Source organism: Dipodomys ordii, unplaced genomic scaffold (genome assembly GCF_000151885.1).
Source record: "Dipodomys ordii isolate 6190 unplaced genomic scaffold, Dord_2.0 Scaffold65, whole genome shotgun sequence".
NCBI lineage: Eukaryota > Metazoa > Chordata > Mammalia > Rodentia > Heteromyidae > Dipodomys > Dipodomys ordii.
In genome coordinates this window covers 3,655,077-3,668,292 of record NW_012267281.1, presented here as the reverse complement: position 1 = coordinate 3,668,292, position 13,216 = coordinate 3,655,077, and the positions used below count along the sequence as shown (strand labels likewise).

Sequence of the window (13,216 nt, the reverse complement as noted above, 5' to 3'; positions counted from 1 at the left end):
GTGGCGCTGTGGCTCAAGTGGTAGAGTGCTAGCCTTGAGCTGAAGAGCTGAGGGACAGTGCCCAGGCCCAGAGTTCAGACCCCACGACTGGATCCCCCCCCCCAAAAAAAGAATAAAGATGTTATTCTGATTTTGTTAAAATTTAACTTCCTGTATTCAAGGCAAGGCAAGAGAATATCTGTGGGTATTTTTTTTTCTATAATTCAGATCATTTCTTTTAGTGATAGTTGTAGAAATTGACTTCCTGGGTCAAACATAGGAAGACAGGAAGTAAACGTCCTGGTATAATTATCAACACCTAACTCCCTGTATTGTCTGTTTCTCCTCAGCTTACCACCCTGGGAAATCTTACACCTTCAAGCACTGTGTTCTTTTGCTGTGATATGCAGGAAAGGTTCAGACCAGCCATCAAGTATTTTGGTGATATCATCAGCGTGGGACAAAGGCTGGTATGCTTGGCTATTTGTTCCGATTTGCTGCGCATGATACATAATCACATATGTATTCAGTATATGGATAATTGTTTTTGGTTTGCTTTCTTTATTTCAGTTGCAAGGAGCCCGGATTTTAGGAATTCCAGTTATTGTAACAGAGCAATACCCCAAAGGTCTTGGAAGTACTGTTCAAGAAATTGACTTAACAGGTGTAAAACTGGTTCTTCCAAAGACCAAGTTTTCAATGGTGTTACCAGAAGTAGAGGCAGCGTTAGCAGAGATACCTGGAGTCAGAAGTGTGGTATTATTTGGAGTAGAAGTAAGTACCTACTCTTTAAGTTTTGAGCATAATACTACTTGTGGAAAACTTGGTGTTTTCAGAATGCAGTTTTGTACATAGAATGCCAGGTAGGTAGGGAGATAAGTAATTACGGAATGGCTACCTTTATTGGTGTTGATAACATGCATGGTACTGATGTAAATACTTTATAGATACCAACTCAGTGAACCCTTACAAAAACCCTATAAGCTGAGTATCCATAGTGTCCTAATATTATAAATGGGGAAATTAAAATACACATGTACTGTGTAGCTTGGCCATGGTCAGACAGCTAGTAAGCAATTGAGCTGGATTTGAACTTACCCAGAGTCTTATGAATTAAATTGTTTTGGAACATATTGTCACTGCCAAAGGCATTTTTATTTATGTGTCATAAGATTTCACTTTAGTTACAAGTTTCTTGTAGGAAAACTCTAGAGGGACATATAATTCATTATTCATCAAGTATGAATTGTATACACAAACAGTTAAAGTTAATAGTGCTGATTTCAGCTGATTTATTTATCTACTCTCTGTGAGCAGTCCTCTGGTGCTAATTTTAATGAGGTATCATCTGGTAATTCTCCAAAGCTCTTTTGACATCTGAAGATAAAGTAGGCACTGTGGCAGTTTTGAAATCTGCTTTTGTTGGTTGTATAATTTAGCTATTATAGAAGTGTGTTTATATTTTATATTCCCTACTAATGAATTGTTATAAGTTAGTAGTCATAAAGAGGGAGTCCAAGTAACTATTAACATAACAACACTATTAATAATTCAGTATTATTATATTGAGTATATACCTATTCTTGATTTTAGATGACCATACCAAAGTTCTCTATGCTGACTAAACCAAAACAAGCTGTGTTAGATTTGTAGTGATCTTTCTGCTTTCCATGTTATATATTTACAGAGTACTTAAAAATTAACAGGCATTTACATAGGACTTCTCATTTACCTCTGTGGTTAAGTTGTTCTAGCTTGGCCTGCCATGATACTGGGTGCCTTGTATCTTTCTCACTCTCTAATTCAGACTCCTCTGTTTTTGTGCATTGGGCTTTGGTATTCATGCAAAAATCACCCCCAAGTAGATCTGGCACCCAAACTCAGAGTAGTCAGCTAAATGAAGGTCATTCAGAGGGCATAGACAGAAATCATTATCAATTGCCACAAAACCATTTAGAATGTGTTAAAAAAAAATGAGGAACATGGATGTAATCAAATTCCTGGTTTCCAGATGAATAAACCAAAGCCAGAGAAACTGATTTATGCTCAAACTCAGTTAGCTAATTGGAGGCAAGTCAAGTTGTAGAGAGGGTTGTTAGATCTGCATTGCTCTCTCTGCCTTACCCTGTTGTACATTTGTAAAATACATGATCTTTCACCTTCCTGTAAGACTCACGTATGCATCCAGCAAACGGCTCTGGAGCTGGTTGGCCGAGGAGTCGAGGTCCACATTGTTGCTGATGCCACCTCCTCAAGAAGCATGATGGACAGGATGTTTGCTCTGGAGGTAAGTGTCCTGCGTGGACACGGCCAATCCACAGGCTCAACAAAAATCACAAGTATTGAATGCTAAGCAGTGCTGAGACATTTATTTTTTGTGTTTCAGCTTGATCTGACAGTGTGAGACTCATTCATTTCTAGATGTCTTTTTGCCCTGAACGACTGTCAAGGTCTCACCGCATATCCTATTCTTATATTTTGTTTTCCTCCTAAAGCTAAGTTTCTGGTTATACCAAAAATTATCTTACAGGTTTTGTTGTAACTTGACTCTAATTAAATGAAGAGTAAGAGATTTTTTTTTTTTGGAAGCCTAATCTGAACTGTTCGAAGTATACAAAGTTCACTTGGGTTTAAGAGGTAGCTAAAAACTAGGGCAGAAAAGCCATAAGCCTGGTTCAGCTTTATGTTTGACCAGATTTGACCAGACCTGAATTTGTGAGATTATTGTGGACACCACTCGGGCAGTGTTTCATGACTGTAGAGCTAGAGCTTCACCATGTCACACTGAGTCAGATAATCTGTGATTCATTCTCAATAGTACCTGAAGCACTTTCCATTCCAAGACTGTTAGAACTACCATAGAATCCTGGGAAACTTAGTCCAGTATATTTGGGTGTGTCTAGCTTTCACATTTAATTCTAATTCTGTAACACATTTAGAGTAATATACATGTTGATTTAATTGGTGAGTTGTTTCTGCTTGTTGAGAATGAGAAATAGACTTTTTTTTTTTTAGCTTCTCCAGTATTCCATGTACAAGCTGTCTATAAGCTGTGCTCTGTGCTCAGGATTGCTAAATCAGCTCTGTAGCCTGAAGTGTTCTCCAGAATGGTAAAGAGGAGCAGATGACACAGGAGAGGCTGGACAGAGGACAGGAGGAAGAGTAAAGGCCGCAGAGAGGGCGGATGGGGCAGCAGGCCTCAGCTGGCATGGTAGTTTTAAGACACTGGTCAGCCATCTGTAGGTCCTGAAGCCCATACTACAATTCCAGGTGGAATTAGTTTGTTTTTTAAACTATTTTCAAGTCCATTAGGAGTGTTGGATTAACTGAAAACGTATTTTTATGCTTGGGGCCCAGACACTGAAGTATTTTTCAGGGAAGTAAAAAACCATTTGCTACCAACAAAGCCTCCCTTGTCTGCAAAGCGGGTCAAGGTCTTTTCTCCCACATTTATGTATTTCTTAGTTATGGCTTTTTTATGGCATTTATCACAGGAAATTTTGACCGTTGGCTATTCCATTTTGCCAGAATTTAAAAAGCCAGTTAATCACCATCCAGACCACATTCTTTATTACTGATTTTAAGAGTCCAAACGGTGGGACAGTCATTTGGTTTTGAGTGTCCTTGAACAAGCCAGGCGATCTCCATTCTAATTTCTCATTTGTAAGGTGGGAATAGTGACTGCTATGGTGTAGCATTATGGTGAGGATTAAATGAGATCACATGTTCCTAGTAGCAGAGAAGATCCAGCACAGTACACGTTCAAATGCTGGCTGCTGCTTTTTTTTCTTTTATTGTTTTCATAAGGTTAGCTTTTTTTTTTCTTTTTCAAACGTTTCTCTTAAATTAATCATAAGTAGTTGTATGAAGAGGTTATCAGAAATGCATAAACATTGGAACTCTTAAGATCCAGAAGGGACTAGTTCTGAAAGATCCTAAGGGGAAGAAAGAACATGTATTTGCATTTGTTAAATAGTCAAAAGCTAGAACTCTACTACTTGAGCCATAACTCAACTTCTGGCTTTTTGGTGGTTAGCTGGAGATAAACATCTCAAAGACTTTTCTTGTTCCTTCTAACTTTGAACTGCTATCCTCAGATCTCAGCCTCTGAGTAGCTGGGATTATGAGCCACCAGCACCTGGCTTAATTCTTTTTTTAATTCAGGAGACAAGTAGGCATTGGACCAGGTATGGTCAGAAGGCAGGCAGGAACCTGCCAGGTGAGAAAAAGTTGCTACTGTTCTCTGCCTGATCAGGCACCGGTCAGGTTAGAGAGGGCAGATCCAATGCAGAGGTGTAGGAGCCCGTTCAAAAGGCTGAGTTCTGCTAGGCCACACCCTCCCCTAACAAGTTTCATGACTAGATTATTTTAGAAACAACTAATCCATGTTGGCCACATCTCAGACTTGGAGCTAATTAACATTGTGGAGGTCAGCTTGCCCAGATCTAAACCTGAAACGTGAGCATCCTAGCCTGCTCCAGTGACTTACCTCTCAGCCTCTCAGAAGACTGTTAGGGTACATTGACCAGGCCCTGGGCAGTAGAGCATCAGAAAAAGTTACAGACCGTTAGGTCTCAAGTTTTCTTCCTCAGTTCTGAGAGGATTTTTTTTCCCCTTTCTGCCTCATTCAGAAACTAGAAAGATGAGTGAAAAATTAAACTTTGCTGATGTGTCACACTATATAAAATAACACTTTTGTAGACACTGAGATTCTGTGATTCTGAGTTAGGCTGAATCCTTAAAAGTGCTCTACTCATTGAGAAGAGGAAAGAATACAGGAATGGCAGAGAGGAGAACCAGGTTTAAGTAAATGTACATCCAGAGCTGTTCTCATCACGGCCCACACTGACTCTGTATCTCCTGCCTTTCTATCTGAAGTAATAAGCACATGAGGTTTTGACCAAAGGTATGAAAATCAGCTATCTAAACTCAAGCAATTATTTTTATTATTTTATTTTATTTTGTTGTGAGGCTTGAACTCTGGGCCTGCGCGCTGTCCCTCAGCTCTTCAGCTCAAGGTTAGAGCTCTACCACTTGAGCCACAGCACCACTTCTGGTTTTCTGGTGGTTTATTGGAGATAAGAGTCTCACAGACTTTCCTGCCCAGGCTGGCTTTGAACCACGATCCTCAGATCTCAGCCCCCTGAGTAGCTAGGATTACAGGCGTGAGCCACCGGCGCCTGGCTTCAGTTCTTTATTGACATGTATTTTCCCTCTTATTTTGTTGTGGTACTTGGAAGACAGAGAGGAAATCTGTTTTCTCTCCTTACTTTGAAGAAAGCAAGAATGTGTTGTTTGTTTCTCTGTTCTCATAAAACATGTCCTGGTTCACATTGTCTTTCTTTCATTGTTGGTTTAATTTTCATTTCTTGAATTAATTACTGAGGTTCATTTTTGTCAGATATTTAAAAAAATGTTACTGCGATGTGTTTTAAAAGTATGGAAGTAAGCTACTTAAATTCTTATTTATGATTTTCACATCTATGAATCCTGTTTCTACTGGGATTTTCTTTTCTTTTTTGTGGTACTTACTGGGGTCTAAACTCAGGGCCTCATGTTTACTAGACAAGAACTCTACCACTTGAGTCAAATTCTCAGCCCTTTGTTTGATTTATTTTTCAGACAATGTATAGCATTTTTGCCTGGGGATGACTTCAAACTTAAACCCTCCTACTTATGGCCTTCTATATACTTGTAATTACAGTTGTGAAGCAACATGTCCAGTTTGGTTATTGAGATGTAGGTTTTCTCCATTGTTTTACCCTCTAATCTAGCCTTGAACTTTGATCCTTCCAATGTCTACCAGGTAGCTGAAATTTTGTATGTGTCCTCATTCTCCATGTTTGCTATGATACAACCTCATGATAATACACCAAGACATTTTCCTCAGTATGAACTTATAAGATATGTAGACATAAATATATTTATATCGCACCTTGTTGTTTATCATCTGATCAGCTTATGCTTTGAGAAATAAGTTTATATATCAAGTAGTCAGTCTGTCTTTTCCTTTGTGATTGGTTCCATTGCTTTTGTGCCAGTTATTTTTTTCATGCAATTAAAAAAATACTTCTTGAGGGTTTTTCGATATGGTGGAAATGATTTTTATTTTTAAAAGCCAGTTCCATGAAAACAAGCATAAATTCAGTGCTCCAGGCACAAATATACACAGTAAAACATCTGTTGATATATTGATAAATTTTGCTTGATTCATTTATAAACTTTACATTTATTTCTCTTATCATTATACAATGGAGTTTATAGAAATACAATACGTATTTAATGCCAGCATTTCCTTCTGAAATTAAAGAAAGTCATGCTTTGGGACAGTGTTAGTGGAAAGCTACCTCCTTATCAGTATTCATGATTTTAAGGAAGAGCTGTTTATCCTGTCTTTCAGCTTGCCTGGTTTACCAGAAATCACATCTCACTTATGTCAAGTCTCTGGCTTTGCCACATGCTGCAAGGGAAATAAGAAAGGACTAAATTGCAACATGATTTTACATCTAGTGTCTATATTTGTATCCGGCTTTGTGCATGACTCTGACATTGTTGTGATGGTTAGTATGACATTTGGGGTCCCTGAGGACTAACTACTGGAGAGAAGTCCAAAAGTTAGACAAAGACTCTCTTTTTAACAGATTATAATTCACCAGCCAAGGCAGGGCCAGAACTGATGGCTGAAAAGCTAAGGGGAGGGTAGGGAAGGTAGATTTTGGTAACAAAAACCACAGCATTGTTGTTTCCCCTTGCTTAAGTATCCTAATTTATCGGCAGAGGAATGGCAGCCTCGCAGAATGGAGGGTTACACTTCTTGTCTGTTTTTTTTATTATTATTAAGTTTTTTTATTGTGAAAATACCATACAGAAGGGTTACAATTACATAAGCAAGGTAATGAGTACATTTCTTATCAAGCATTGTTGCCTCCTCCTTGTTTCCCCTTACTATCCCTACCCCCTACCCCCCCTCCATCTTAATGAAGCACATAGGTATGGTAAGCTGACTTGCATAAATGAACGTCCATAGCAAAATTGATATGTTCTTTCCCCTCGTCCAGATGACTCAATCATAATACGAAGCTCGATGTCGGAGCAGTGACTTCATTATAAAATGGAGAGCTGTCCTTGTCCTTGGCTTCTCCCCAGATGTGACCCTAGAATCCTACCAGATGCCCTGGGGGCTACTATCACAGGTTCAAAGAGTAGCCAGGCCCAAGCCGCAGACCCCAGAGGTTCTCATCCTGAGCTGCCTCGACAGGAATCTAATTCTCCCATTCTTCCCAGCTTTGGGACAGCATTCTGTCTTCCAAGACCATCCTTATCACGACTGGCCTTTGGGTTTTCACTGTGGTCTCAGAGACGCACTGCCAGCTTCTCATCCAGATGTCACTTGGTGTTGGAAGCATCAGCGTTTGCAGTGACAGAAGAGAGCCACAGAGTTCTCTCAGAGGCTCCTGGAGGCCCGGAGGAATGCGTACCTGCAGCAGTCCATGTGAACTCTGCTGTCCTGTGGCTCAGTCCTCCATCTGCATGGTGGTTGGTTGGTTGCACGAAGTTCAAGGACAAGGATGATCCTCTGGATTCCTATTGGAGCTAGGTGTCCTTGCTTCTCATTTTCAAAGAGGTCCATCAATGAAAGGTTAGGTCCTCAGATGGTTGTTGGATCTCTTCAGTATCAACTCCACTTGCAAGTTGTCTGGTTTCCTTGAAAGGGAAGGAGGAGGACAGTGTGCCCAGGGAGACCGGATCTTGGCTGTTCTCACTGCCGCTCCGTCTCGTTTAATGGATGTAGAACCCCTTGCCCTTCAACCTCGATTTTTGATCGGCTTGATGAAAGGACTCCTGGACTGAAGCAGTGTGGTGTGGGCTGTCTAGCAGGACTAGCTGGACTAGCAGTCCTGCGTGCTTCACTCACATAGTGCTGTGCACATACCAGGCTGTGCTTTGCTCTACAGCCGTGTCCTGGCGTGGGCCAGTGCCGGTGGCGTTTGGGTCAGTGCCTCTCCAAGAGCAGTTTCTCCTTCTGTCTCCATGGAAGACAGGCCATAGAAGTTTGCTACATTGGGGCTGGGAAGGTGGCTCAGTGGTAGAGTGCTTGCCTTGCATGCTCAAGGGCCTGGGTTCAATTCCTCAGCACCACATAAGAAAAAATCTGGAAGTGGCGCTGTGGCTCAAGTGGTAGAGCGCTAGCCTTGAGCTGAAGAGCTGAGGGACAGCGTCTAGGCCCAGAGTTCAGGCCCCATGACTGGACCCCACGCCCCCCCTCCAAAAAAAAAGAAGTTTGCTACATTTTGGATCGGATGGATGCATTCATTTGTTAAATCCCTCCCATTTGTGTAACTAGGAACTTTTTTAAGCTATGAAGACCAATAAAGAAAGTAAATACTGTCTTCATCTCTGTTAATGAATGTCTCCCTGTCTTACTTCCTGAGCTCAGGTCTAGATTGACTCCTTCCTTCTCTCTCTGTGAAGACAGGATCGGCTCCTGAGACCCCCACCATAGCTTTAGCATTAGCCCTGGAGACCTCGGCATGCACTCCAATAAATGGGGTGTGTGGGGATTTATTAGGCCCGGCTCTCGTGCTGGTTTTGGAAGGAATCTAAGGTTGAAGGAGTGCTACTTAATGTATTCTTTGGATAAGAATCGTTCAGGGAGGACAGTGGCTTCCAGAAGGATCCTTGTTGAAAAGTTCACAGAGGCTCCTTTCTGTGGAAGGCTGAGAGCCCAAAACATTAACTCTGCTCTCAGCCTTCTGTGACCTTAGCACATGCGTGATTTGTGTCAAAGCCTTTTGTTGTTTCTCATAATATCATAGAACCTTAAACCCAAGAAGAAAAACACAACGAATAGCAGATACTTCTGGTAAGGTGACAGGAACACCCAGGCAGCTTCCTAACCTTCACCCGCATGAGATTGTTTTTTTCTTTTTAATAAAGGATATGTACTTTCCCAATCTTTCAACAGGAAAAAAAATATATAGGTGTCTCACTGGGAAGACTTTCCACTAGAAAAGCAAATGATTGTAGGAGTCCCCTGACTCATGAAACAATTTTGTAAATACTTCCCAGAAAGGGCTGGCTCTCCGAAGAGAGAGAACAAGAAATCAGAGGTGAAGGGAAGCGTTGCTCGTCTGCAGAGTGCTTCTGAAGAAACTTCTATGTGGCTTCAGCTGGGATCTGGAAGTTTCTCTCTGCTATGTGGAATGGAGGTCCTTAAATACCATTTCGGGGACCCTTCATGGGTTTCTATGCCTCCCTTTACTAATTTCTAGAACCTATCCTGCCCTTTAGGTCCATTTCACTTTTACCCAACAATTATTTATTGAGCAACTACTGTGTTGTGTGTGGCTTAGGACATTTGGGTGAAGTTTCTAAGGCAAAGCTTTCTTGCCATATTGCTTACAGGCAGATATGTGAAGTGAATGTTGCAATAGTATAGATATTTAAAACTGAAGGTCTTGAGACCAGAGGGTTGTTAAGTTGCAAATGGACACTTTGTCTCACAGCCTGCCAGAATTCTTGGCAAAAGTCTATGAAGAGACTGGAGTGCTGAAAAGCACTAAAGAAATAACATTGTCTTGCATAGAAATACAGCTATTGGCTTAGTGCGTTCCAGAGGAATCAGTATTGGTGGATAATAGTAGTCTGCATCTGGCTCCATGATGGACAGTTTGTGTAGTTTCTGCTTTTTGTGGTGTGTGAGCCCCTGCCTGCTAAGTGCAGGATTGGCATGGAATTTGGGGATGGCCACATGTGGACAATCTAAGCCAGTGTCATGGATGCTAATCCCTGTCTTCTTTACTTGCCTGAGAGGGAGTCAGAGACCCTGGTTATGAGGAGAACGAAGTTGCAGGCAGTTTCTGGTACGTGGAACATACCTTTCACTGTTTACTGTAGTCTTGTCTCAGAAGATGCCAGGTCTGCAGCCTCCAGGCTGAGAAGGTCCTTCCTTAATCTTCTGTGGATCCTGACTCAAGAATCTTGGGATCTGAGCTCCCTGGAGGAGCAAAGCCAGGTGAAGGGTTTAGAAGTTGATTGTCTCCCAGCTCCCTTATCTCTGTTCTGATAACCCTGGGGAATGATAGGAAGCTCCTTGCTTCCTTCTTCCCTTATGCAAGGATGGGCTGAGGAGATTTTTGTGATATGTGTCATGTTGGCCAGTGATCTTTAGTCCACAAGATGATGACTTGATAAGCAGGCAATCCATCAGCCCGTTTGCGCTTTCCATTTCATCTTTGTGACCAGTTGGTCACAAAGCAATGAATACTATGAAGTGCCTATAGGATGAAGTGTGTGCGAAGCATCCTGAGAAATGGAGTCAAAGTTATAGTCCAGAAGCCACACCATTTGCAGCTTGTCTTCCTACTTCTGTGCTGCCCAGCAGCTCTTGGCTGTGGTCAGAAAATGAGTAGGAGATCTTGTAAGTGGTCAGTAGCCAACGTATAAGATTCACCAACTGAGGAGATATTGGTTAGAAATTGCTATATGCCAAGGAAATAAATATCTTATGCAATGAAAGTCTTCACTGAAATTCCAGAGTTCTCAAGTCCAGTCCTGCATTCTACCACTTCTATAACCTAAAGAAAGCTAACCATGGTTCTAACATGACAATGGTAAAAAAACCTGAGATTAGGAATCAGAAACTCTGAGTTTTATTCTCACTTCTGTCATTTACTGAGTGTGCATTCTTGGGAAAGTCACTTTATCACTTCACTCTAAGAACCTCAGTTTTCTCCTCTCTGATATCTAGATAATAATAATAATAACAATAATAATAGTAATTATAAGAATAAGAATAATAAGAAGCCAGTCACCAGTAGCTCACGCTTGTAATCTTAGCTATTCAAGAGACTGAGACTGGAGGATCAAGGTTCAAAGCCAGACCAGGCAGGAAAGTCCCTGAGATTCTTATCTCTAATTAACTACCAAAAAACTGGAAATGGCACTGTGACTCAAAGTAGAGCATGAGCCTTGAGCACAAAAGCTCAGGGACAGCACCCAGGTCCTAAGTTCAAGTCACAGAATCAGCACACACATACAAAATAAAAAATACCTCTCAAGACTTTTGAAAACATTAAATATATATGGAGTCCTTTGTGCAATAGAACATCCCCAAATGTCTTAGATATTCTTATTCTCTTCTTTTCTTTTTTTGGGGGGTCCAGTCGTGGGGCCTGAACTCTGGGCCTGGGCCACAATACCACTTCTGGCTTTTTTCTTTTTGCTTATGTGGTGCTGAGGAATCGAACCCAGGGCCTCAGGCATACAAGGCAAGCACTCTAGCACTGAGCCACCTTCCCAGCCCCCGATATTCTTATTCTCGACCCTACAGTAAAGACAATACATGCCCTAGAGTAGTTATGAGTCACTGAAGGGTCCATTCCTGAAGGCTGGTATTTTGTTTAGATGAAGAACAAGCGCCAACATTCACTTCCTGAGAAGGGTGTACATGAAAATCAGTGCAAATAAGATACATTGTGAAAGATGTCTGATGGAGATGCTGATAGACCCCAAATATTGCCAAGTAATGACTTGGTGAAACCAAATCCAAGAACTGCTCTTAGGAGTCCATAATTTTGAGATGAAAGGATCCCTGTCTGGTTTGGACATTTCCTCCAGTATCTGGCACCAGTCTCAAGTCTTGGTAGGTTGGAGTGCATGCAATTTTCCCAAATTGGATTTCATAGCTGCAATCTTTATTCAGTATTCCTCTCTTAAATACAAGAAACACTTCAGATGTCATCAGATGTCTATACCATATTTCATACTTATAAGGACCACATTGGACCCCTTAGCTACTGGCTGCGATCCACATTTGTGGAAATTATATTAACATAAGATAAGTAGAGAAATTCCCATTTTTCCTACACTAGGACTAGGCATATATATATATATATATATATATATATATATATATATATATTAAAGTTATCGGATACATTCCAGGATCAGGGTAACTTAATTTCATCCTCATTGCTGGATTTGGTTTGCATGAATCTGCTATAAAATCGCTAGGTGCCAAAGAGCTAAGAGCCATCCTTTAAAATTGCCAGTGTTCATTCCTGTGACCACCGCTTTCTTTTTTCTGCTCTCAGAGAACAATCCATTAGTAAGCACTTACCCCATGGTGAAAAGGAGTAGAGGTCAGACATTTTGCATTTGACACACAATGCCGCCGCTGCTGCCTCCTCCTCCTCCTCCTCCTCCTCCTTCTTTTTCTTACCAGATGGATCTTGTTGTTTGTTTGCTTATTTAATGTGAACCAGTCTTCTGTGTTTAGCCTTAGCAGTTCTGGAATTATCAACCCATGGCCACTCTTAAGGTGAAATCTCAGCCATGGAATTCAACAAAGAAGTGGCAAGTTTCCAAGAGATATATTTTTGCTCCCAAATAAACAGCTGCTGTGAAGAATTAGGTAGACCTGCTTTATGTCTGGCTCACCTCTGAAAGTCTTACATGAGACTTCAGAGTTGAATGGAGGAGTGACAATTCAGTCCAATCACTCACTGCAGAGCTCTGAGATTCTGGTACCACCATGGTAACCTTTGTCTTCTGCCGACTGAGTACATCAAAGTGAGGGGCCTGGGCTGAGGACAGTTTGCGCTGTCTTTAATCATTTGGTGAAAGCCCAGGAGGGTTGGTTCAAATGCAGCTGGTTAAAGCGCCCCCACTCAGCACCTCATTCTAGCAATATGAGAACCAGATGGGCTTGCACAGCGTTTGATTGCTACTGTCTGATGTAGACAATCAGAGCTCTGCACATCTGTGCCACACTGTTGGGGAGCCCTGCCACATCCCTCGACAGGGCTCAGAAGACCTCACTAGAACCTGTGTTCCTAGGTCGTAGAAGAACAAAAACTGTCCTTCCAAAGGCACCTTGCCTTCACCGCCATTTGGAAATTAATTTGTTAATGAAGCATTACATCAGGGTAGCACTCTACAGTTTACAAAGTGTTTTCATTTCCTTACTTAATCCTTAAAATAACCTTGTAAAATAGGCAGGACCGTTGAAAGAGGCTAAACAGTGGAGGAGAAAATCCAGTGGGCTATTATTCTTGCCTTTAATGTTTGGTGTTAACTAATACGTGGACTAACACAGAATTATAGCAATGTGTAAAATATGGTTTTCTTTTGGGTCCAGTCGTGAACTCTGGGCCTGGGCGCTGTCCCTCAGCTCTTCAGCTCAAGGCTAGCGCTCTACCACTTGAGCCACAGCGCCACTTCCGGCTTTTTTCTT

The 13,216-nt window shown here is 41.4% G+C and overlaps 1 protein-coding gene across 1 annotated transcript in view; it reads left to right on the top strand.

The window, feature by feature from the left end:
• LOC105990508 overlaps positions 1–13,216 on the top strand; it is a 71,078-nt gene that overhangs the window by 15,849 nt on the left and 42,013 nt on the right. The window contains exons 5-7 of the mRNA XM_013022953.1: positions 306–449; positions 550–753; positions 2,150–2,266. Of these exons, the coding sequence (XP_012878407.1) occupies positions 306–449; positions 550–753; positions 2,150–2,266 (465 nt within the window). The remainder of the gene's footprint in view (positions 1–305; positions 450–549; positions 754–2,149; positions 2,267–13,216) is intronic.